The sequence below is a fragment of the Centrocercus urophasianus genome, unplaced genomic scaffold (genome assembly GCF_019232065.1).
Source record: "Centrocercus urophasianus isolate 14NV4802_14NV808 unplaced genomic scaffold, USGS_Curo_1.0 seq_21, whole genome shotgun sequence".
Lineage (NCBI taxonomy): Eukaryota > Metazoa > Chordata > Aves > Galliformes > Phasianidae > Centrocercus > Centrocercus urophasianus.
The window spans coordinates 9,259,300-9,285,096 of record NW_024884767.1 but is presented as its reverse complement, the minus strand read 5'-3'; the positions used below and the strand labels follow the sequence as shown (position 1 = coordinate 9,285,096).

The 25,797-nt window shown below is 44.5% G+C and overlaps 1 protein-coding gene across 4 annotated transcripts in view; it reads left to right on the top strand.

Annotated features, from left to right (window-relative positions):
• The window catches only part of LPL (lipoprotein lipase), a 51,199-nt gene that overhangs the window by 20,721 nt on the left and 4,681 nt on the right, over positions 1-25,797 (top strand). The window contains exons 1-8 of one of the 4 annotated variants that reach the window (XM_042822774.1): positions 12,754-12,767; positions 13,361-13,448; positions 19,854-20,020; positions 20,152-20,331; positions 21,025-21,136; positions 23,042-23,275; positions 23,480-23,722; positions 24,815-24,935. In XM_042822774.1, the coding sequence (XP_042678708.1) occupies positions 13,364-13,448; positions 19,854-20,020; positions 20,152-20,331; positions 21,025-21,136; positions 23,042-23,275; positions 23,480-23,722; positions 24,815-24,935 (1,142 nt within the window). In that variant the 5' untranslated portion in view covers positions 12,754-12,767; positions 13,361-13,363. Of the gene's footprint in view, positions 1-12,753; positions 12,768-13,102; positions 13,449-19,853; positions 20,021-20,151; positions 20,332-21,024; positions 21,137-23,041; positions 23,276-23,479; positions 23,723-24,814; positions 24,936-25,797 lie in introns of those variants that run through there. The other 3 variants (XM_042822772.1, XM_042822775.1, XM_042822776.1) reach the window with 3 other exon arrangements.

Sequence of the window (25,797 nt, the reverse complement as noted above, 5' to 3'; positions counted from 1 at the left end):
AACCCCCAGATTTACTGTAAAGGGGTGGTATTTGCAGGTTGTAGACAATTCTCTGCCGTGTATGCTGAGTTGCATTTAGCAATCGTTTGTCTAGAGTGGTTGCAAAGCAAGCTCAGTTCATGCAATTTCAGCTGTGTGCTCACTCCAGAGGATTGTGTCAGACAGGAAAGGCCTGTAACTTTTAAAAAGGTCATGGCTGGTCTCCCATAGGTTTTAGATTGCCCTTCTTCATCCTTGGGGAGTATATTAATCTTCCAATGGGTTCGTGTGGTTGTAGAGAGAGAAAGGATGGTGTAAGATCTTGGAACAAAACACGAGGCTGGGATTTAAGCAAGTTTGAGGCTAGAGGGGAATAGGCCTTCATGGGTTCTTAAGCACTGATTTCTTGAGATGATTTGCCCAAGTGTGAGGACCCTTAAGCTCAAGTTCAATTTCGGTGGGGTGAAAGAGAAAGCTGTGTTTTGAAAACAAGTCAGGCTACTGATCAACACAAGCAAAAAGATTTGGTAAAGATACGCATTCATGCAGTAAAAAGCTATACAAGGATTGCTGAAAGAAGGGACTCATCACATGAGACCTTATCAGTAGAAATATACTACCAGTGTCTACTTCAACTCTACAGTTTGCACATGTCTTTGGAAGGTGGGTAGTGGCGTGAGAATGAATAGCAGCAAAAAAATACGAACAGGTCAGAAAAATAAATTAATACATGAATCATAAATTTATACAATTGTGTTCCCAGCAGGATTTTGAACATAATCAAGAAATAAAGTATTTTCATGAAAACACTCAATCTTGTTGTTTTACTATTCATCCTAAATGTTTTGAAAGGCCAGAAGTAGTCATAACAGATGAAGCTAGTCAACGGATTCTGCTTGAATTCATGTCCAGTAAGTGGGAGGTCCTCCTTCAAGCTATCCTTCCATGAACTACACAAATTGAGAGGATTATCTGACGTGGAAAGTAGCAAACTTCCATAGGATTCTGAGGCTTGTTTGTTGAGTTTTTGGAACATCAGAGTGTGTTTTTATGACACTTTTTCTAAGGGCTGGTGTTTAAGCTCTGGACCTTTGGATGAATTCTGAACAGCAGTGCACCAGTGGTTGGACTGGGCCAGGCCTCTGTCCCTATGACTCCAGATTTTTCCTCAACAACAGGTGCTAAAGGGGACACTGACAGACACACCAATCTGGGTGACTAAAACTAGTAAGCTGAATGACACTGAGAAATAAACAACTTCAGCCATTGTCTATAGCATTCATCAGCTGTTAAGTGATGAACCATCACTGTGCATGGTTCCCTGACACTATGGCTTTCTCCATGGCTGTCCAAGCAAACTTCATGTGCAGTTTTAGGTCACAAAACTCTTCCTCTAAGCTTCTACCTTTTTTCCTTTCCCCCCTTCTTGGGGCGACCCAGCTTACAGAGGTTTGGAAATTTATCTTTCGCAGTACACGCTGTAATCATCAGATGACAGGTGGCAAGGTAATACATCATGGCTGTAAAACTCTCTCTATGTACTGGCATCCAACAATGGTAAAAGTTTTGAGGATAGGGATTTCTCACCGAGCAACAGGGAGTGCAGCAGCAAGGGTAACTAAGCATAAATACACACACTGACATATTTCAGCTGGCCCCTGGAAGGAAATTAATACTGTCCCCTGCTTAAGTCAATCAATGCTCCCAGCCTTGCGCCTTAACAAGACCAAGACCTGGTGTGGTGTTCTGCTGGCAGGAATTAGGCAGTTCCTTCACAGATTCAGTTGGGACACAGAGTTTGGCTCTTCCCTTTGAGGAGGTACCTGGTCTTGTTTCCACATGCATAAGTCTTTTATCACAGAAATAGGATCATCTGTTCAGGAGAAAGGCTATCTAATGGAAGGTCTTGTGTCACTGTAAAGAAATCTTACCCTTCACTGCCAGCTATTGTGAAGTTATTAGCGGCTGGTTAGAGTTGATTTACAGCATCTAGTCTGCATTTCTAGAAGAAAATATCTTTCCAGCCGGAACAAATCGAACAATTATACAGATGTCAAATTACAAAAAGTCATCTGCGTCCTTCATGCACTTATGTTTTCAGATTCTTTTTCCCAGATTTTTGGATATATGCTGTTATTATAAAGCTTTGGGAATTACTTCTTGGGGATGGACGTGTTTCATTTTGGACGAAACCCAACATTTCAAAATGTTATGGTTTTTTTTTCCTGCAGAAAAAAAATGAAAATTGGTAATGGAAAGGAAACTAACACTGCAGAGGAAGGTATTTAAAATGTCTGGGTAAATTTAAGACTAAATACGTAATATACATACAGATCTGTTCTTGCCTTTCTTAATAGGAAAATGGAACAATTAACCACTTTGTGTTCTAGTGTGTTGCAAGGTAAATCAGTAAGGCTCATCCTGCAACATTCACTCAGAGTATGAGTCACACATCTCTACACATTGATCTGTATGCAGACATGCCAGTGGGGGCAAGTCCAAAAGCAGCAGCCCTGACATGTCCTGCCTGCTGCAGGCCCCAGATATCTGGAAACACATCTTACTAACAATGTTTGCCATACTGGGCTTCTCTGCATAAGCACAACTTAACTTTTGCAGAGATTCCAAATGTGCAGAGCAAGATGTATGAATGTGGGTTATCATTAACAGCAATACTTTTCAGGATCAGTCAGGCTGGCATGTTTGTAGTGCAGTCCTCTGGCTAGTGCTGTTCCAGCAAAAGCAAAGGAGATGTTACATGTCCTGCCCTGCCAGCTGGACCATGTTTACAGCTGCTCAGCATCTCAGAAACTGGCATTCACTTGAAGTACAAAACAGCTGAATCTGTCTTTGCAGGTACATGGGATATTTCAATGGAAAGTAGTTGTATGCAAAAAGAGACCTAGTGCAACCTAAAAGCTTGCAGCTCAACTACCTGTTGGAGGCAAACACAACTGCTTATTAAAACCAGGATCAATATTCATTTGTATTCAAGAGCTACATGGCTGTTTCCTTTTCTACATTGTAAGAACAAATTTGAAAGCAGATGCCAAAATGAAAAGTTTTAAAAGGCAGCATTTTGCTTTAAAAATACAAAACCAAAAGGTTTTGATAGAATTATTGCTTAATCTGCAGCAATTTAGCTAATTCAGCATAAAACTGCAAAATTCTGTGATTGAGTTATAATGCAAGTTTTCAAAGCCAAGAATTACTTAGGTTGAAAATACTTTGCTGAGCTCTACTTCTGCCTTGATAGAGAAGCCTGCAGCTGTTTCACCGTGAATTATCCACGGAGCACTGACTCCTTCCTTTAGCATGCCTAATCAGCCCCAAATTTGCCTTATCCCATTAGCTTTGTTTGCTCTGTTGTATGTCTCTGCTTTATCTTGGGACAGAATCAAGGTGACAGCCAAGCAGAGAACAGGGCAGTGACTGCCCTCTTCAACTGCCTGCAAAACAATTCACAGTATGGTTCTCCTTTCTGATCCCAGTCCTCTAATGTCCTCAAAACACAAAGAAAGAATTTATTTAGCTGTCCCCTGTGTAAGGAAAATACTTAAGTAGGAACCGTTTTTTCCATGACCACAGGTGGAACTTCCTTTGAGGCTGGTTCTCTCCTTTACAAAGCTTTCCTCTCTTCATGCTGTTAAGGAAAAGAAATCCATGGGCCAAAACAACAACAAAGAAAACAAACCTGATCCACCAAGACAACAAACTACAATGCTGAGATGTTGAAGGAGTGGGAGAGTGGCTTTTCACCAGCTTGAAGGCAAATACAAATGAACAATAAGACAATGATTACTCAGTAAATTTGATTGTATGCTGACAATCAAGAGAAAACCTGGGGCACCTTGTGAACTGGTCATCAACCCCAAAAGAGGTGGAAGCTCTTTGGAATCACAGCGAGTCCTGTGGAAATACGTAGTTTATTTAAGATCTCTCTCCAGTCCTGCAATTACTCAGGACTCACAGCTTGCATTACAGAAGAGTGAATGTTTAGCCTTCATGGCCACGGAGAAGAATCTGACAAGGAGAAGGTTAAACCTCAAAAACCAGAAAGTAAATAAGAAATGCCTCACCATTTGTCTTTTGAAACAAAGCAAAGAAAGCCCAGCAGTTTTTAAACTAGGCTGAGTAGAGTTCATTTTTCTGCTGCATGTATTTTCTCAGCTTCTGCTGTCTGTTCAGCCCTGTACCTCAACCACAATATTTATAGAAAACCACAAGTTTAAAAAATGTGTACGCAATTGGATGACCTCACTTCTGCAGGTGGTGAAACAGGTACCTGTGTAGGCTTATACACAGCTGCCTCAAAGGGCACAGTCACCCCATTCCTGCTTTGCAGCAGCAGTATCTACTCACACTTTCTATGGCGGCACTCAGAAGAGGTTTAGGTGGTTTTTCTAAGACCTGATTTCAAGATTACATACTTCACTCAGGGCTACTCCCACAGAATCCCACATTTTGTCCTCCACGGTGCCTAGCCGCAATGCTGTCAAGCACATCCAGAAGTAGCCCATCAATGGCAAATGAAGATGTTCTCAGAAAATACCACTGCTGCTCAGAATACTCTGAGCACACAAAAGAGACACGAACTACCTTTTGCATGACAGCCTGTGTGGAGGAATACTGTTCAGCCTGGGTTGGAGGCAAGCAGGGCAGAAAGGAGTGAAACCAGGACAGTTTATGTGCTAAGATGATTTCATTTTCCTATGAATTTTAGGTCAAAAACTTTTATAGTTATGCTCTTACAGAGGAAAACCTGGAACCCCTAGTTCTTGCTGTAACACAAAATAATCCTTAATGATATATGTCATTTTGAGCATCATGACCCCAGAATATTTGAGGAAGAAGTTTACTTAACAACAAAGGAACTGATATGCCTTAAAAAAAGCACCTTCCCAAAGTTCTCATGGCATCAGAAGTATTGGAAACAAAATTCACATGTCCCTAATTATTTAACTGGGATTCTTAGGATTCCCGCAGGATAAGTAATTTGAAACAACCCACAGAGCTATGTTGCCTGTTTCCTCTGGCAAATTTATGTCAGTTTGGTTAGTTACAATGCTATCAGCTGCCTGGAGAAACAGGCTATGCTAATACCACTATTACCTAATTCATGCCTGGAGTCTGATCCTTGGAGATTTCTAAGCCTTTTATTGGCTCTTTGAATGGCCTCTTTATAACTTTAAACACAGGAACATTTACTGAGGTAGCTGCTATACTAAGTAAACAGGAAGGTTTATAAGAATAGCCTTTTTTTTTTTGTTGGCATCATTCCAGCTACACAACTGCAAACTTGTGCACAAACACACAAGATGGCTTTCTTCACCCTTGGACATAAAAACAAAAATCCCCCCCAAGGACCTCATGGAAACACTGGGTGGTATGAATGGGGAGGAGATAAAGGCTCCAGTGGAGCCTGAAACCAGTGGCACCCAAAGGAGACAAAGAGCAAACAATTTTCCTGCTTTCCATTACCTGCTCAGTGGTCCCTCTGGCTTTACCCACTTAGGCCTGTGCCATGCTTTCCCTGCCAAAGGAGGTCTGGGCTCTGTCTCCTTCTGCTCTACACAGAGCATTGGAGCAGGCCACTTTGAACATCTTCCTTGGCTTCCTGCTCTCTGTAGAGCCTAGACACAAGGCCTCAGCAGCTACAGAGGACAACTGTTGCCCAGATGTGGTGTCACCAACAGCAGTTTCCCTGCAGCAACATTGGGGTCTCACTGCTGTCTCCTACAGCTTCAAGGATGCACTGGGCACAGTAGGAATGAGTCAGGAAGGAGATGGTGATGGAGACCTTTAAAAAAACCGAATGATCATCTGCCATGTGTGAGTGCCTAGTGAAAAGATCTGCACTACCTTGATGAGATCTGACTGTGTTTTCTGTTTCAGAGGCTGCCCTCATGCAGAGCAGGTGCCCCTTGACTCCAGTGGGAGCTAGAACATGCTTCCTCTCTGTCTTCAGTGACATGCATGTGACTTTTGCATTAAAAATGCCAGACTGAGCACTTTAGGGCTTTAACATCAGGCAAAAGGTCCCCTGCATTAGTGGTTGCCCTGAGCACATGACAGTGCTGGCCTCACATAATGCCCTGATGCAGAGATGAGGTACTTCCTTCAGTGGCTCTTGGTGAAAGGAAAATATATATATAGTATATATAGTAGATGGAAATAACAATTCTATGATTCTATGGATTTTTCACGTAACAAACAGGATAGACCAGACAAAGAAATTTTACAATGCATATGCAAACTTGGTGAAACTTCATAGAGCTAAATCCTCTGGAATAGATGAGTGGACGGGAGGTGGGTTGAGAACTGGCTGACTGGCTGAGCTCAGAGCATTGTGTTTGGCAGTGCAAAGTCTGGTTGGAGACCTGTATTTAGTACTGTTCCCCAGGGCTCAGTGCTGGTCTGGTCTTGTTCAACATCTTCATCAATGATCTTGATGAGGGGATCATTGCTGATGATATGAAGTTGGGAAGGAATGGCTGACACATAAGAAAGCTGTGCTGCCATTCAGTGAGACCTCGACAGCATGGAGAGCTGGGCAGAGAGGAACCAAATGAGGTTTAACAAGAGCAAGTGTAGAGTCTTGCACCTAGGGAGGAATAACAACCTAGGGAGGTGTGTATCAGTAGAGGTTGGGGGATGACCTGCTGAAGAGGAGCTCTGCAGAGAGGGACCTGGGTGTCCTGGAGGGCAACAGGTTGCTTATGAGCCAGCAGTGTGCCCTGGTGGCCAAGACACAAATAGGACCTTGGGATGCATTAAAAAGAGTGTGGCCAGCAGGTCAAGGGAGGTGATTCTCCCCTTCTGCTCTGCCCTGGTAAGGCCTCATCTGGAGTACTGCATCCAGTTCTGGGCTCCCCAGTACAAACAAGACAGGGATCTCCTGGAAAAAGTCCAGTAGAGGGCCATGAAGATGATAAAGGGCCTGGAGCACCTCTCTTATGAGGAAAGGCTGAGTGACCTGGTCTGTTGAGCCTTGAGAAAAAAAGACTCAGAGATGATCTGATCAATGTCTATAAATATCTAAGGTATGGGAGGCAAAGGGAGGAAGCCAGACTCTTTTTAGCAGCATGTAGTGATAGGACAAGGGGAAATGGCCACAAACCAAAGCATAGGAAGTTCTGCAAAAATGTGCGTAAGAACTTCTTCACAGTGAGGGAGATGGAGCACTGGAACAGGCTGCCCAAGGAGGTTCTGGAGTCTCCTTCTCTAGAGATATTCAAGACCTGCCTGGACAACTACCTGTGCAACCTGGCCAACAGAGCATGCTTTGGCAGGGGGGTTGGACTCAATGATCTCTAGAGGCCCCTTCCAGCCCCTACATTTCTGTGATTCTATGTGATTCTGTGACTTTGAATCACTGAACAGGAGCTGGAGAGAGAGAGATACTCAGCCTCTTGCCTCCCGTGCTCTACACTTCAATCTTCGGGATGTTCTCAAATTAACTTCCCCCCTTTCTTTGGCATATTCTAGTTGCCTGTCTGATACTGAACAGAGGAACTGGGAACCAATATCAGAGTCCTAAGTCGATACCAAGCTAGTCATGTACAAACACAGCAGGAAGAGAAAAATGGAGAGGGTACACATGCCTGTGGGTATGCTTACATGTGCATGTGAAGAGGAATAAACTCCTGTAATTTTGGGCACAGAAATGAGGCATGTGAAACCCAGGAGCACAAAATCATTGCAAGATCTCTCAACAGTCCCTGGTGGTGCACCACGAGCGTGCCTTGACTGCAGGCGTGCTGACCTGTCCTGGGGGAGCACAGCCCTCTCTCCATGAGCGCTTGGGTTAGATGTCCACATCAGCAGCACTGGGCCAGGAGGGAGTTTTTACACTGCAGTTGCGAAAGTCCAGAGCAGCAATGCTAGCTCAGCCAAACTTTAAATGAAAATTAAAAAGAATTCCCCTTTGGGATGAGATGGAAATGTCAACCCAAGGAGGAATCTGTTCTGAGTAAGTCGCAAGCGACCGGAGGAGATACAAGCTGGAATCCAGTCTTGGCTGCACCACACACCATCTGTCAGCGCTGCAGAGCAAAGTAAAGGGGAAGCAGAAACTGAGCGATTATCCTATTCCTCGCCGGGGAGCCCAGAGGCCAGAGAAGTGGCTTCTCTTCCCTGGTACATTTCTTGAGACAGAAACAACACGCACGCTTTCCCACGCTGGCTTCACCATGCATTCCACTTCAGCCTCCTCGCTGTCCCCAAGGCAAGCAGGATTCAGAATGCCAGGCTGGGGCCCAAGCAGAGGGTTCTGTTCCCATGATTAGGGAACGGGCTTAGCAGTTGGCGTAAGAGGAACAGGGGAGGCTGAAGGCTGCCCACCAGGCACCTCACTGGTAGGAGAGCCTAAGCCCCTGCCCTGCCATGCCCAAGTGTTGCAGGGACAGAGCAGTGCCACTCAGACATGAGCTCTCCCTTCTCCTTCTCCCCCCTGCCCTCACTCATTTGTGTAATCTTGCAGAAGTTTCAGACAACGTCATCTTTACCCTACTGCAGGCAGGGCTGGGAGCTGTGTCAGGGGCAATGAGGGGCCCATCCTGCAGCCAATGGGTGTGAAGCAGGCCTGTCCTCCCCTGCCCGCCACGCCAAACAGGCTGCAGGAACTCTCTCCCTTGGCATTGCATTTTGAAAGATGTGTCTGGCCAGACAGCACGCTGGCTTTGGCAGGCACTGCCTGCGGCGTGATAATTAAATAAATTGTAGTTGAGAAAATAGTGGCACAGGCCCACCACACAAGCTGTGCTGGAGCCCAGGCCTCTCTGTGAGAGTATGTGGACAGCCTGAGTTCTGAACTGAAAATCAGAGAGCGAGGCAAAGAGGAATGAAGCCTTCTGCTAATCAGTGAGCCAGGACCTTGTCTGAAAGATAAGGCTACATGAGAAGGGAGCAGCAAGCCATAACACAGCCCTAGAAAGGGCAAGGGAGTGAAGAATACAAAAAGTTGCTTAGCATTTTCCTTCTTGGCCCTGAAGACTGAGGGAGCAGTTACTCACAGACTGGCGAAAGCCATTTCTTACCTCCAAGCCATGTTTTTATTATGAGGTGGCTGGTTTTCACGAGAAGCACCCTTCAGAAATGCCTCTTGCTATCTCTGAACAAACTTTAAGCAGGATGGAAGGCTTCCTTGTTGATAAACTTACTAGAGGAGAAATCACACAGAAAATCACTCTTTTTGAATTTAATTTCCTCTTTCTTTTTCCACAGAAGGAAAACTTAAATGTTCATAGGGTGAAAACAGAGATCTCTTGCCTACTTGCATCTCCTCACAAGAAGGAAAGCTTTTGTTTGCTTCTATGAAAATAATGTTTGTTGGAAGACCTCTTGTCCTGAGCTATCTGATCACCTGTGTGAGGAGACCTACAACAGCACAGGAACGATCACAGTTATGGTGTTAGCTCTCTCTCTCTCTCACACATAGGCTTTTGCCTTGTGTTTCAGGCCCTCTTAGGTGTAGTGGAGTGGAAATAAGTGCTAGGGTTGATTCTCCCCTTGCTTGCTGTTGTGTGAGGCAGTGAATCTGCTTAAGGTCTAACCAAACGCACCACACAGCCCAGCCTGCTCACAGTGCATGGCAGACACATGTGGGCTTGTTCTGACTCTAAACTTGCACATGGTTCTACGGATGCAAACACCAGCCCAGTTATGCAACTCCCATCTCCCTGCCTCCACACTTCCCACCCGCCCCTATTGGAAATAATATATTTCAGCTCTGTTACCTTCCACTTACTTCAGCATCCCCAAGAATGATACATCAGGCTCTGATTCACAGGTCAAGTTTTGCTTCCGCTATAGGATTACGTATTTTACAGAGGAAGCAAAACTCATATCCAGCTGATGGGTGCACTGGAGCATGTTGAGTTGATGCCATGGAGCTCCTTCACAGTCTGACCATGATCTTCTGCAAGGAATGAAGGCTTTATAAACGCTGGGAGAAGGTTATGTCAGAGCAGTGTAACTGCACTGTGGGCAGGCACGTCCTGCCTTCATGAAAGCCCATTATTTCAGAGTATTTTGCAGCTGTGTTTACAACAGACTTAAGCAGCTTGTTCAAGATCTGAGAAAACTGAATTTGCTCCCCTCCCACTCTGCTTATTCTCTTTCATCACATCAAAATTTGCTTTTAATGTTTTGTTTGCAATTTTCTTTTTTTTTTTTTTTTAGGTGGAGACTTTGCATAACTCTTTCAGACTGTGTCCTGAAATAAGGCATGGCAAAGACATGGAACAAAAAAATTATGCAAACAGGCATTTTCAATGTAACAAATTAGATATTACTCCAAGAAGCCCACAGATCTGCAGCCAGTCCTTGGCTACCGATAGGATCCACTGTCTGAACTGGGAATTAACTGAAATTGTGACTACAGCCTGCAGATTAGCAGAGGCTGTGGGGTCCAGCATTGGCCCTGGGCTGGCCTGCCAGGCATTGCCAGGGCTTTGTTCTACCTCATCACACCTGCCACTAACCTGCATCAGTTGTCTTCTCACCATTGTGTTCTAACACACTATTTTGCTGCAGTAGCCATTGGCATAGCTGTGAAGAATGATGGGGACAGCCTTCATGCCCTGTTTTGCTCCATTGGCTTGGAAGTATTACCTGTGACTATGGTGACCTGACAGTCTGTGTTATGGAGTCTTATTTTACATTGTTCTCTTCATTTGCTAAATGTTGGCTGCAGGGAGTGGAATTTTCTAGGAAGGATGTCTGAACCTGGACGGAGCCAGGTTGATTTGTAAGGGGGAAATTACACTACGGAGCTTCAACTAAACTAAATCAATAGAAAATGCATTGTTTAGACCACAGTTGGAAAGAAAAAAAAAAAAAAAAAAAAAAGACATGAGAAAGTTCTTGCCGTTGTTTTGATGACAGAGTCGCAACCAGTAGTCAGAGGATATCACAGAATCACAGAATCACAGAATTGTAGGGGTTGGAAGGGACCTCCAGAGATCATCGAGTCCAACCCCCCTGCCAAAGCAGGTTCCCTACACCAGGTCGCACAGGTCGGCATCCAGGCAGGTCTTGAACATCTCCAGAGAAGGAGACTCCAGCACCTCCCTGTGCAGCCTGTTCCAGTGCTCCGTCACCTCACTGTAAAGAAGTTCTTGCGCACATTTGTGCGGAACTTCCTATGCTGCAGTTTCCAGCCATTTCCCCTTGTCCTGTCTCCACTCACCACTGAAAACAGTCTGGCCTCGCCATTCTGCCCCCCACACCTTAGATATTTATAGACCTGGATCAGGTCCCCTCTCAGTCTCCTTTTCTCAAGGCCAAACAGACCCAGTTCACTCAGCCTTTCCTCATAGGAGAGATGCTCCAGGCCCTTCACCATCTTTGTGGCCCTCCGCTGGACTCTTTCCAAGAGATCCTTGTCTTGTTTGTACTGGGGAGCCCAGAACTGGACACAGTACTCCAGATGAGGTCTTACCAGGGCAGAGTAGAGGGGGAGGATCACCTCCTTCGACCTGCTGGCCACGCTCTTTTTAATGCACCCCAGTAAGCCATTGGCCTTTTTGGCCACAAGAGCACACTGCTGGCTCATGGCCAACCTGTCGTCCACCAGGACACCCAGGTCCCTCTCCGCAGAGCTCCCCTCCAGCAGGTCATCCCCCAACCTGTACTGGTGCATGGAATTATTCCTCCCCAGATGCAAGACTCTACACTTGCTTTTATTAAACCTCATCCGTTTTTTTTCTGCCCAGCTCTCCAGCCTGTCCAGGTCTTGCTGAATGGCAACACAGCCTTCAGGCGTGTCAGCCAATCGATATGCTCAACACTTACTCAAAGCAGGGAGCACACTGTGCTTCTCCAGCCCACATTCCCATCCTCTGGTCCCTCTCTTCGCCCCTAGCCCCCCACTGCCTGTCCACTGCCTGTCCACTGCCCCTGGTTCTCAGTTCCTATCTCCTGTGCTGCTCTATATCCTGCACCCAGCTCATCTTGGCTGGAAGAAAGTCTCAGTCTCAGTTGCACCTTCAATAACTTCTTCCAGTGCCTTTTGGATATAAAAAGCCGACATCACAGAATCGTATAATCATTAAGCTGGAAGTGACCTCTAAGACCACTAAATCCCCATCATGGCCACTAACCTCAGTGCCACATCCACCTGGTTCTTGAATACCTCCACGGACAGTGACTTCATCACCTCCATGGGCAGCCTGTGCCTCTGCTTCAGCTCTCTTTCAGATCTGTTTTTCTCCACACCCAACCTGAGATGCATACTTGTACTGGGATCTTATTGGTCTTTTATCAGATTGGCACTTTGCAGAGATGACCCAGTGCCGTTCTGCCTGAGCCACCTCCTGTTGAACAGCTGTGCCCATGGGGACCAGGTGTGTTTTAATTTCCACCCTGAAAAGCCACTGCCCTTGAAGTGCATGGCGCTTGCTCCATGCTGCCAAAACCAAGGAGTCCTCCTTCCCTACACCAAAAGCATTTCATGAAGCCAAGCCTTTGACAATACGATGCAAAATAAAAACAAGGCTCGTTATTAATTTAATGTTTCTCTGTTACATTTCCTTACGTAACTGATCCTTCACCCTATGGCAGCAGCAAAAGGTGACAGATGGCAAACTTCTGGCAGAGGGGCGCAGAGAGCTGAAAAACTAGGAAAGGCAAGTCTGCATTTCTCTAGAGTACACATGGCAACCTCTAGCAACTTGTACTCCGAGCTTGGACCCCCTTGGTTGCTGGCAAAACTAAGCATTGGCAAAGGCAACACGAGCAGCAAAAGGTGCTTCGCGAGCAGAGACCTGAACACCAGTTGCTTCTTGGTACAACAGCGCAGGAAAGAGGGAAGCTAGCATTCGAGGCTCGGGGGGCCAGGACAGAGAGCATAGGGGAAAGGCCTTGCAGCGGGCTGCGAGGCAAAGAGCAGAGGCAGAGCACCCAGACCACAGGCGCACAGCCGGGGAGAGAGCCGCACCCGCTGGCGGAGCTCGCGGCTCCCAGCCGTGCCGGGGCCGTGCGGGGGAGCGAGGGTCGCGGGGCCCCGCGGGAGCGGCCCGACCCTCCCCCTCCCCGTCGCCTGTGCCCGGGCCAGCGGTGGCCACGCCCCGTGGCGCGCGCCAATGGGCGTGGGGGCTCATTTGCATATTTGCATACTGGCGGGGACTTAAGGGGCCAGGAGAGACAGGCGGCGGCGGCAGCGGTAGTGAGTAGTGAGGGTGGGTTGCCTACAGGTTTTGGAGAGGGCCGTTGCTGCGGGTTTGTCCCGGAGTGACTCAGTTCTTCGTGGGTTTTTCTTTTGTTGTTGTTGTTTTTTCTCTTTACTTACAGTCGTGTAGAGTTTTAGTACTTGTGTACTCTTTTCGTTGTTTGATTGCTTGCTAACCCCTCACACTGAAACTTTTCCGCCGCGGCACAGCGCATGGAGCGAGGACGCGGGATGGGGAAAACGGCGTTGCTGGTTGTGCTCTGCCTCTGCATGCGCGGGGCCGCCGGCTCAGATCCCGGTGAGTGCCAGTGCGGCGCGGGGCGGGGGCGGTCCCCGGCGGAGCCGGAGCGTGCGAGGGGCGGAGCAGGGCGGAGAGCAGCGGGGCGCGTGGGGCTCCCTCTTCGCCTTGGATGCTCTGGGGCGCGGGTGGTGAGGAAAGCTCTGCGGGGCTGCAGCTCGCAGTCCTGCTGGTTAGTGGGGTGGGGTTGGGGAAGGAACGGGGGGACTCGCATCCCCTTAGGGAAGTACTGGAGCGGCTTCGCGGTTCGGACATCTGGGATCTGCTTGTCTTTTTCTTTTTTTTCTTTCTTTTTTTTTTTTTTTTTTTTTTTTTTTTTGTTTGTTTGTTTTACCCAGGGCGAGGTGGATTCTAAGAGTCCTTTGCTAGAGGCAGGCGGGCCCAGCCGTACCATCACGGCTGGCATCTTGAGCCCCGTCTTGAGTTCCGGCTTGCCAGGGCTCCCAGTCTGCGGTGTGTAAGACAAGGCTGAATGTCATCAATGTCATAATAATGCATTTGGTCAGCAGTTAGTCCCATTAACGTAACAAAATCCGTTAGGGAAAAAAAGAGGAGTGGATGTCTCCAATATGTATCAGTGCACACCTATAATGTCTACATTTTTGTGTAGGCACTCTGCAGAACAGAGAAAGTAGCACGTGTGCCTGTTGATCACTACCCTGCTGGGTGTTTCCTAATACTCTCTGGTTAATGCATAACATTATTACAGCTTTAGCAAGCAATGAGTCTGATTTTGTTACACTACAACTCTTCAAATTTATGTTAGTGGTGCTGTGTCATGGTGTTACTACCTTAGACACTGTGTGGCAGACAAGTGCATCCTTTAATAGTCCACATATTTAAAAGTTTCCCAAAACTGCTGGGTGAAGCTCAGGTGTAGTATGTGAGCTGTTGCTTTTTCACAGCAGATGCCTTTGTCTCCACATGTATGAGGAAACTGGAGGGAACTGCTCACAAGAAAGAGGATGGGGTGCTAGGGCACAGTCAAAAGAATGTATTCTCATTTTGAATCCAGACTTGTGCCATTAAAGGCAATCAAAAGCGGTTTTCATCGCAGTACCCAAGTTTCATATGCTAAAATAGCTCTTCCCAGAGCAGGCTTTCATCCCTCTAGGAACTGATTTGTCATATACTTAATGATGGCATTATTTCTCCATAGGAACAAACTATGTGAAAACAGGTTGTGTGGTTATCCTAAAGTTGTGTAAGCCTTCAGCCTGACACTTTCTTTGACACCATGGTAAAAAGATGTTTAGGAACCATGGAAAATACATGATGCAGCCCACCAGGAATCTAGAGTATTTAGTAAACAACATGGAAAAAGATACTGTAGGTGAAGATATCATTGGTGTTCCAGGAAAAGATAATACACTGCTCGGAGCACGTGCTGATCTCTATTTTTACCAGTGTAAATCAGGAGTCTGGGATTACAACATTTTTTAATGCTGTTGTGCGATGTGAGCTGTTGGTTTTTACTGTGGCCATGTTTGGGGAAGAGCTGAGGGCAGCTGTGGTGTGTCCTCTGCAGAGTAGATGACCTTCTGAGATGGCTTAGGGCTGAGGATCTTGTGCATCACCATGTGCTGTGGGCGTACCATGAGCGGTTGAACTCCTGAGGAAGTTCACTCTTTGTGCAGGAAGCGCTTGCATGCTGTGGCTTTCTCATGCATTCTTTCCTCCGTATTACTGTACAGTCTGGCAGTGATTGTGTTTTATTGTCTTGGGCTAATTCCAGATATCCCAGAGGAGCTGATGGATGGCAGGATCTTTGCTGCTGGATTGAGTTACAAGCCTCCCAGCTGCAGCTGAGTAAGCATACATTTGGTAGGGAGCTCCTCAGCGAGTTGCAGCACCCATGTGCACAGTGCAGCAGCCGCAGCATGCCTTCACCCTGCCAAGCTGCAGGGCTGGGCTATGTGAGGCACCTGCTCTGAGTTGTCCAGAAGTGTTCTCCTTCCTCTGGGAAGCGAGGGGAGAACTTAACCTCAGGACTCTGCTGTCTGGAAAGCTGAGACTTCTTTCACAGTAAGGTTAAACTGTAACCTTACTGAAAGGAAAGGTTTTGACAGATTACAGTGCGGTAGTTTGCTTGCAGTTTATAGTGCAGATCTGGTGAAGCAATCATGCTTCCTGTCGTATAGCCTCTTAATTACAGCTGACCATCAGTTTGCCTGAGAGCTCACTTAGGAGTTCAGTGTAACTGGTGGATGTTTTGTCCTAATGCTGGTTATCAGCAGGAGGATGAGTTACTCTGTTTAATTCCAACAGGTTATGTAAATGTTTAATGTTATGTGCAGATGTTTGCCTTTGTGTGTGTGGAGTTGTGTTTGCGCAGGCTAGCAGTATAACTTCTGATGATCTTTGCACCTAGCTAATAGTACTCCAATTTCTGTGTACATAATGCCAGGATATTGTTTACCAAAGATTCCCATGTAAACCGTTATTGGAATTGCACTGATTCTTGCACATGTAAAACTGTATTTGGCATCCTGCACCTGATGCTGGCTGTTTGAGTTTTAGATTCGTATTCCAGATGCCGTCATTTCTTCAAAATTCACTATCTTCACCCGTCAGATCATTGATGGTTTCCTTTGTTCAAAACAATTGCCAGGCTGTTGTTGGCTTCTCATGAAGGAAATTTGAATTTGGATCTCTTATTAGTGAGCAAACTTGTGTTTTTATTGAGTCAGAATGTTTAAGACTTTGGGATGCTTTCAGAGTTGACAGGAGTCATGGGCTGAACGGAATTTGCAAATTGCAAGGCCAAGTCAGTGAAATGAGGTTTAAGCAGAAAAATGAGATTACCAACTTATGGTTACTAGCTTTTTATTATTTTTTTATTTATTATTTATTAGTTTTTCTGCACTTATGAGTTCTAAAATATCCTTTATACCTTGATGTAAACAGCAGCTTTTTTACAAGATGAAAACAGATTTTTGTAAGGGAAAGTTAAGAAAAGTATTGGAGTAGGTTAAAATGGAGCTTGGCAGCATTGCTGTAAGTGAAGCCAGCTTCACTCTTAAACAGGTGGCTTAATTCTTAATTTTGCTCCCTTTCCATTTCCCTAAAGAGGTAGAAAACCCTTCCTGGGCACTGCTGTGGGCTTATGGTCAGTAAGGTGACCTGAAAGCTTCATTTCGTAATGGGGGCTTGTTTTTGTTACTGTGCACCTGGAAGTTCTTGCGACACAGCACTTGCCTTTATACCCCTGCAGAACTGAGCCTGAGAAAGTGTGATTTCTAGCAAAAGCATAGATTTGTTTCATCTACTAATTTTAACCTCCAGCTCTGTTCCTCATCGATGCCTCATCTAGAAATAGAGTTGCAGTCTCATCCCAAAAATGACTTCAATATCTCAGTAAGAATAGTCATAGATTTCTTCATTTAACTTCTACCATCTACATTATGTAAAACTTTGATGCAAATTCCATTAAATTCCTGTTCACTTGTTAGAAAAATGTGGAAGTCTCTGCATTTCAGATGTTCCTTGGTTTAACTAACTCAAGTTGAAACACATCATTAACAAAACTGTGGTATGTGTGTGTTGTCTGTCTGCAATTCTTTGGCTTTATATAAGACTGCCCTTTGTATAAGACCCACTGTCACAATGTTTGACCAACTCAGATAGCATGTGATTAAAGAGACTTCTTTTTCTTGTTGATTTAAAGCAAGGTCAGTAACAAAAGTCCATATATGACAGTTTGGTTCTTAGTCTTTTAATATGAGTGAGTTGTACTTTGAAGTACAAAAATTGAAATAGCAAATGCTTGCTTTCCAGAGTAATCTGCTTTGTAGCCATGATTTTAAATTATTTCAGTCTTTATTGAGGGCAGAATGCACTGTAAGTATGCATCTGTTATTATGTACATGCCTCTGTACTGTATTTCTAAAATTTAATACACCGCAGGTGGGAAATGAGGCAGTGCTGCAACACAGAATGAGGAACAAAGTGATCTTGTTCTGACACCCAAACAGAATTTTCAGTGCCAAACTTGGGCAGCTCTTGAGGATGGCTTCTGATTAGTGTCATTGAGAAGTCAGTAACAAACTCAACAACATGCACTTGCCTCATCCAGATGGTATCTTGCTGCCTGGATTTGAACACGTGTGAATGCTGCACGCCATTATATTTCTTCTGAGCAGAATGGATGTTGCAGTAATTTCTGACTTTCTAAATCCTCCCACAGCATAGTGAGGTGAGGTACATGTTGTGTTGCAAATTTGTTTTCACAGAAGCTTATTTCTAGAAAAGATGCATTCTGAACCTAAGTGCAGATTCTGGCATATGTTTGTAATTGAGAACACACTACACAATGGGATTTGGATTTAATTTGGGTTTTTGTTGATTATCAGATATGTTTAATTCAGAAAGGAAATGATTTCCAAATATGAAGGGAAGCACTATTAACTAGAGAGCAGGTGGACTATTATTGTTTGCCTTCCTGTGTGGAACAGGAAGACACATAATTGAAAGTCCTTGCCTCGTTGCCTTAGATTTGGAAGCTGTTCCTGGTCTTTCAGGGTTTTACTGTTTTGCTGCTGAGTGAAAAATTCTAGCTGATACTTAACCAATCGGTTTTCACATCTTTTTTTTATTTATGATCTCTTTGTTGTAAGAAAATGAATTTTGAGTCAGTGGAAACAACTAGAAGTGGACAACTGCTGAGAAAACCAGCACTTGAATTGGTAGATTGCTTGTTCTCTATGGGCAAAGTCTGATCTTCAACACTATATGAATCATTCTGCATACTGGGAGTAAAATGTTTCTCCTGAGCCACATCCTTTCTTTAGGAGGAAGGGGGCCGACAGTGTAATTATGTGGGATTAGCTGGCCAGCCTAGCACAGCCAAGGTCAAAAGTAAAGCTGAGCTCTGCCTCTGTTCAGCGAGCATCTCCTGCTAGCTTCTTTGTGCGCGCTTTGCTTTCATCAAGTGTGCAGGAATGCAGGCAGCATTAAGCAATTGGTTTTAGGTGACTGCAGTCTCTCCAAGGCTTGAATCATTTGCTGCCAGCCAGTATGCTGTCTCATCCACCTCTTGCTGCAGGGCTTGCTTAGACCTTGACTTCTGTGGCCTTCCAAGGACAGCAGGATCCTCACAGACTTTGTACAACTACCAAGGGCTGAGTGAGGTCAGGCAGGAATCTGCATGCCCTTCAATGAGAAGACCAGAAAACAAATTTTAGAAACAATGATCAGTTTTTCTGCACGTTGAAGCACAATTTTATGGAGACAGAGAGATGCACCAGATTTAGGAAGAACTTTTTCTTCAGTGTGCAGAAGAAGAGCTTTGGCATGCCTAGCCTGGGGTCCTCACCGTGCTACTGGACGTTTCCTGGTGACTTGGAACCATTTGTGTGTGTGTGTGTAGGAGTTTGTGAGAGCTTTGTGGTCACGATGCCAGGAAACAGCACTGAGAAGGATGGAGCTGGCCAGAGTTCAGCTGCACTTGGAAAACAGGCCATCAATATTTGCTAAAAGCAAGTTGCCAGAGTTTGGCCTGGCTTCAGGAAAGCACTGGGTTTTAAGCCCACAGTTAATGACAGGGTCAGCTGGCTATAGAGGTGTGTAAATGTTGAATCAGACCTAAAAGGAGGATTCATTTACCTTTCCTCTCAGACGGAGGAAGAAGCGAGCAGGAAGCTTAGGGTCACTTTTCTTCCTTGACAGGAACAAAACGATAACTTTTTTTTATTTTTTGGGTCTGGAAGTTGGAGGAAGTTCTGAGATGTGATCCTTTGAGACCACCGCATGTTTTCTTACTGCCAGTACATGATTTTTATTTTTTTTTCTCCCTCCAAATGGATTCAAAATAGTTCCAGGCAAAGGAAGACTTTTTTTTTTTTTCCCCCCTCAAGTGTTGTTCATGAGATGACTTTTTTTTTAATATATAAAAAAAAAAACTGCCTCCAAAATGCAGGCTTGTGCATTCTTGATTTAGTTTTCTTAGCACATCTGATACCTACTATTAACCCTTTGTTGGTAAAATAGCTGTGTTTTATAAGATTTGGACTTTGCAGCTTTTATTTTTAGTGAGCTGTGACTACTATGTCCTAAAAGAAGCCATGGCAAAGAAGTGATATTTGTGATGAAGTTAGAAGATGTGCTGTCAAAATATATGATAGTATGGTGAGAAACTTGCTGCTCTCCTGCAGTACTGTGACTCCTAAAAGGAATTTATGCAGCTAATGGGCAGCTGGGCAGATTCTCACTGCATTAGCAGTGGTTTTGGAGAATGAGTGATTTTTCACCCTTTGGTTTCCCTTTTACGTGGCTGCTGAGGGAAATGAAAACAGCATGTTCCATTTCTTGTCTGTTCCTAATCTCTCTCCAGCTTCATAAACTGTGACTTCTGTTTGTCCTACTACTTCTAAACCAGTGCTCTGTGTTTATTATGATCTTGTCCAGCAGAAGCTGAGATGAATTTTGAGGGGATTGAGAGCAAGTTTTCCTTAAGAACACCTGCAGAGCCTGATGAGGATGTCTGCTACCTGGTTCCTGGGCAGATGGACAGCTTGGCACAGTGCAACTTCAACCATACCAGTAAAACCTTTGTGGTGATCCATGGGTGGACGGTAAGAAGGAAAGGGTGGCACGTCCCTTTTCGTTGCACCCCTGATTCTCTGTTAGATCCTTTGGTGTCTATGTGCCATGCGTACTATCAAGGTCTCCCTTTATTGTCTTTTAAATCATCACAACATAACAGGTGACAGGAATGTATGAAAGCTGGGTCCCAAAGCTGGTGGATGCTCTGTACAAGAGGGAACCTGATTCAAATGTTATAGTTGTGGACTGGCTGGTTCGAGCTCAGCAGCACTACCCAGTGTCTGCTGCTTACACGAAGCTGGTGGGAAAGGATGTTGCTATGTTTATTGACTGGATGGAGGTAAGACACGTAGTCATGTGTGTCTCACATGTAATCTTTCCAGGGGACAACAACAATGCAACAGTTTTATCTTCATGCCACTGATGCAGCAGACATAAAGAGTTAATTGTTGTCTTTTGCATAGACTGAGTTAAGCTGTGGCAGACCGTGTGTTCAGCTGGGCTGGTAAAATCCCAGCTTTAATCTAAAGACTGTCCCTTTGACAAGGAGGCCTTTTATACAACAGCCCAGAGATTTATTCACCTTGTGGTCTGTGGAGTCCTGTGGATCCACAGAAAATTTCTGAAGGCTCTGTGAGAGGTAGCTATGAAAGACAGGTTCCTACATATTATACAGCAGCCACCACTTGGCAAACTGTTAGAAGTGTGACTTGCCTTTGGGAAGTATTTAGGTGACCCAAAAGCTGGGAGGAAAGGATGGCTGAAAACACTGTCTGTTTTACAGAGCCTTAGATGTTCTGTCCTTAATTCTGCATTTTTCTCTATATAAGTTTTTTTTTTTTTTTTTTGCCTTAAGACAGTAAGCTCAAGCAAGCTTATATAGAGCAAGGTTATGTCAACTGTATTTAGTGGCTTTTTTTGTTGTTGTTATTTGTGGCCCAAAGAGAAATCGCGGTTTGTATAAAATATTTTCCTTTTTTATCCGATGCTGTCCTGTTTGATATCAAACTTTAAATGAAGCTCTCCTCTGCAGGAGAAGTTCAATTACCCTCTCAACAATGTCCACTTACTGGGATACAGTCTGGGTGCTCATGCTGCTGGGATTGCTGGGAGTCTAACCAAGAAGAAGGTGAACAGAATTACTGGTAAGAAAGCCTGTGGTCATAGAGTGGAAAGTCCTCTCTTTGTACTGAAATATTACCAGAATAATTGTTGCTTGTTGGGTGTACTTAGGTTATGGGTTCATTCCACATTGAATCATTCATTCCACATTGAATCAGAATCTGATATTTTTGTAGAAGGTGGAAAAGGTTCATAAAAGATCAACACAGGGTAGGAGTGAGTGAGAAGCCTTGCTGTGCTTATGTGCAAGAAATGAGTAAGTGGGTGGATTTATCAGCCATGAAGAAACTAGCTTGGGGGAATGAGATTGTGAGGAAGATCTCTTTTGCAGCTGCAGAACTTCAGGTAGTTGTCTTCATCCAGGTGGTCATCCCTTGCAGATGCTGGGATCCTGCTCAGGAAGAGCAGGAGGTCAATCCGCCTGCAGTGGTTGTAGTACCTGCAGAGCTCATTGTTGAGGGAAGTTATACATGCAAGAGGTCTGTGTAAGTTCAAAAGGGAACTGGATAAATGTTCTGAAGAAATCTGGTGTGGGTTACTGAAAAATAAGTTGTAAAAGACAGCTCAAATAATCTCGAAAAATAATATTGGGAAGAGTTTTTGGAATGGTAAGGAAGTACACTTATGCTTGATCTGCTCACATGCATTACTTAGATGTCTAGTTTGAGTCATTTTCATAATTTTGGAGGCTGAATTGTATACTAGATAAGGTAGTGTGCTGTGGCATGACTGGTTTACAGCCCGGTGCCTTGAGCTCTTTGTTGCCTCAGCACTTATCTCAGTGAGAAAGGAAGTGCCAATGTCAGCAAATGGGCCTATGAAAATCACTTGTCTGGTTTCTTCGTTTCCAAGGTAGCTTCAGGGCTACATTCAGGGCAGAGCCCAGCTCCCTTCTTCCTAGCATCAAGGGCCTTTTCAGCAAGATCCACTGTCATCTCAGATCCATGGGGATGCTGCAGGGTGGCCTATATAGCAGTAGCTTGAGGAAGGACTGATTCCTGAGAAGCAGCGGATTACATCAGGTGGCCAGAGCATTTTTTCCTCTACCCTTCCTTCCTCTCAGCCTCCTGTTTTTTTTTTTTTTTTTGTTTGTTTCACTGAGGTTGCCAAATCACTCAAACACCAGTGGCCCTCACAGTTGTCCTTTGGTGTCCAGGATGGACTTTTTCCTGGGAAACGGCATTGCCATTAAGCAGAGGAAATGATGGAATGTAGTCTGAAGCTTTCACAGCAGTGGGAGGCAGCTCACAGTATGTTCAGCTGATTTGGGTGGGCAGAGCTGGGTGCAGGAAATAGAGCTGTCCCCACAAGACATATATCAGCCATCTCTTAAGTAGTTTGTGTGGATGCAAGAGATGGCACTGTAACAAAACCCGTTTGTGCGTGCCTTTTGAATGGGAGTTCTTGCTCGCTGGCAGAGTGGATCTGGTTGTTTTTTTCTTTTCTTTGTCAAGCTGCAGCATTACCGACACTATTATGTGTCACTCCCCTTAGGTGTGCGGACAGTGAGGCTCTCATTTACATTTCCCAGTTTCCCTAGTAGAGAGCAGCAAGATGCTTTCCGTTCTTCATATGCTTCAAATAGAAATTAACAGTTTCTTTGTTTCTTGACAAGAGGGGGAAGCACCAAGGAGAATATTTACTAGCATTTCTCTGTCCACTGGAAACACTACAGCTGTGGAGAAGTTATCTGTGCTTCTTTATATGTGTTTACATATACCTTATGTTTGAAATAGTGACAGCATGTAGAGGCAGTGTATTTAGTTCTCCTGCCTACATGGTGTTACTTAAATGACTGCACTGTAATGTCTTCAGTGATGCCATATGAGTAGTCCAGAGCGATGTGGTACCTAAGTTTGGCATTTTCTGTCATTGCCAGTGTTTTGACAGATGATCATCTCAGTTATTCTTTGTGGTTTGCAATAAAGGTCTGGATCCTGCTGGTCCCACCTTTGAGTATGCTGACGCCCCTATCCGCCTCTCCCCGGACGATGCTGACTTTGTGGATGTTCTGCACACGTACACTCGAGGCTCTCCAGATCGCAGCATTGGGATTCAGAAACCTGTTGGACACATCGATATCTACCCTAATGGTGGAGGTTTCCAGCCAGGCTGCAACTTGGGAGAAGCTCTCCGCCTGATTGCTGAAAAAGGCTTTTCAGGTGAGGCTGCTCTGAAACAAACAATACAACATCTCAAGGGAGATCTGTATCCGTATCTCTGCTTTGGATGACTGAGGTTTGCTCCTTTAAGTGCTTTCTAAACTCTTGGTATAAAGCCCAGCTAGTGTTTCTTGCTTGTTTATGTCACTGCTTACGGTTTTTTGTGTGCATACATATTCTATATATATATTTTTTTCTTTGAAGATGTGGATCAGCTGGTGAAGTGCTCTCATGAGCGATCCATCCATCTCTTTATTGACTCGCTCCTCTATGAAGAGAAGCCCAGCATGGCCTATCGCTGCAACACGAAAGAAGCCTTTGAGAAGGGCCTCTGCCTAAGCTGCCGGAAGAACCGTTGCAACAACTTGGGTTATAAGGTCAACAGAGTGAGAACAAAGAGAAACACCAAAATGTACTTGAAGACCCGCGCTCAGATGCCCTACAAAGGTAGGTTCTGCAGCTTACTGGTAAGCATTGTGCTGCTTTTGTTCAGCTGTGAACCAGGGTGGGCACATACAGTCGTTAAGATTGGTAAAGATCCCTAAGATAATGAAGTCCATAATCACTGTGCACACTGAACCATGCTGCAACTGGGTAGAGTTGCTGCATTGATGCCTACAGTGAGCAGGAGTCAAGCTTGACTGCATTTAGCTTACCTGCAAGCTAAAGTTCAGAATTAGAAAATAATGTCATCTTATTCAAGATGTGGTGGTGGAGTTACAATACAACATGAAGGGTTTTCTGGAAGAAACTTCTAAGTGACAGAATGAAAGCAATATTTACTCTGCACTCCAGACAGTGACTCAATTTGGAACAACTGAATCTCAATTTTTTTCATTATTTTCATCCAGTTGAATTTTTCCTGCTGCTGGGAAAATAATCAGAAGAGTTTAGCCTGATGAGTAATGATTTAAAGATGTGCAGCCACCAGACTTGTCAGATTCTCATACTGTTTTTGCCAGAGGAGCACCACTCCCATGTTAAAAACTCACAGCAGTTCTTGTCTTCCATTGCCACTGTGGTAGGCCTACAATGGACATTGTAGAAAGAACTGGATGGCTTTCAGCTAGCAAAATAACTGCAAGTTGGACCTTTTTTTTTTTTTTTTTTTTTTTTTTTAACTGATTTTCTCTGTAGCTTTGACTGTGCTATGTGGTGTGTTTATTGCTGTGTGCATTGTGTGATGAAGCAGCAATCACAAGGACATTCTGGTTTAGAATATGTTTCAGAACGCTGTTTTGGAATAACTGCAACAACAGTGTTTTGTTGGCCTTTAAGTCTTAATCTGTGGTGTCAGAAGGCTGAATTCTCTGCACCAAAACTCCTGTATTAGGAGTACATAGCTCTTTTGCTTCATATAAAGGGTTGCAAATATTGTGCACTGTCCTAAATGCCCACAGAGCTTGGTTTAATGATACTTATGTATACTATCATAGGATGTGTGCAGGGCTTTTTGTGTATTTGTCACTTGCAGTCTTTTCAGAGCTTGAGAGGTTTGTTTTTTTTTTCATAATGACCTCTTCTTTTGTGTTTTTCCAGTCTTCCATTATCAGGTCAAGATACATTTCTTCGGAAAGACCAGTGTGACCAAGGTAGACCAGCCATTCCTGATCTCTCTGTATGGCACTCTAGATGAGAGTGAGAACATTGCTTTCACACTGTGAGTAGCTACAAAAAACATCTATGCACTACTTAGTCTAGCCTAAATCAGTTAAAAGCGCCTACTGAAGTACTCAGGGTTCTAGCTCCAGCTCCAGAAGCTCATCTTAGAGAGTCCCAGAATCAAGTTTGATCAAGTAGATGCATTATTTGTCCACTGGAAAAAGCTAAGGGTCTAAGCTCTGTAGACACCATTCCTTATAAGAGATCTGAAACATGGATGTGAGAAAGTCAGCAATAGGTTAGACCAGTAAGAATTTTTGTAGTGTGGATTTTTTTTCCCATCTTCCTTTCTGAATCTTTGTAATGTTCCACCTGTGTTAAAGCTCCTTCCAAACTAGACTGTGACCTAGAATTAATTGTTAGATGTCCTCAAGGTGGAAGCTGAGGGAGACATGTTTCCAAAGCTCTGCTAAGAAGCATAAATCAGTGCTTTCATGCTGTGCATGTAGGCTGGAAGGGAATGGGGCCGGGAAGCACCAAAGTGTGTTTTCTCGACAAGGAAATGCTTTACCAAAACTGTTCCTGGCTGGTTCTTGTCTAACAAACCCCTGAGAAACACCAGCAATGGAGAAGATACCTCTTGCATGGTTATCTGCCCCAGGATTTTTTGTAGCTTCCAGCAGAAACTTTTCCAAGAGTTTCTGCAAAATCATCAGGTATCTATCTTGTTCCATCCACATGTTCCATCATGAAATTATGGAGAGTTTTCTTTCTCCCCCTCTGAAGTACAAGAGGCCTTGGTTTTATTTTTTGTTCAGGTTTTTCTGTCCTTTAGATTAGAAAGCTACTATCTTTCTAATTTTTCTATAGCTTACTTAAGACTTTTAGCTTTTCTGGCTCTTAAGACTTCTTCAATATAT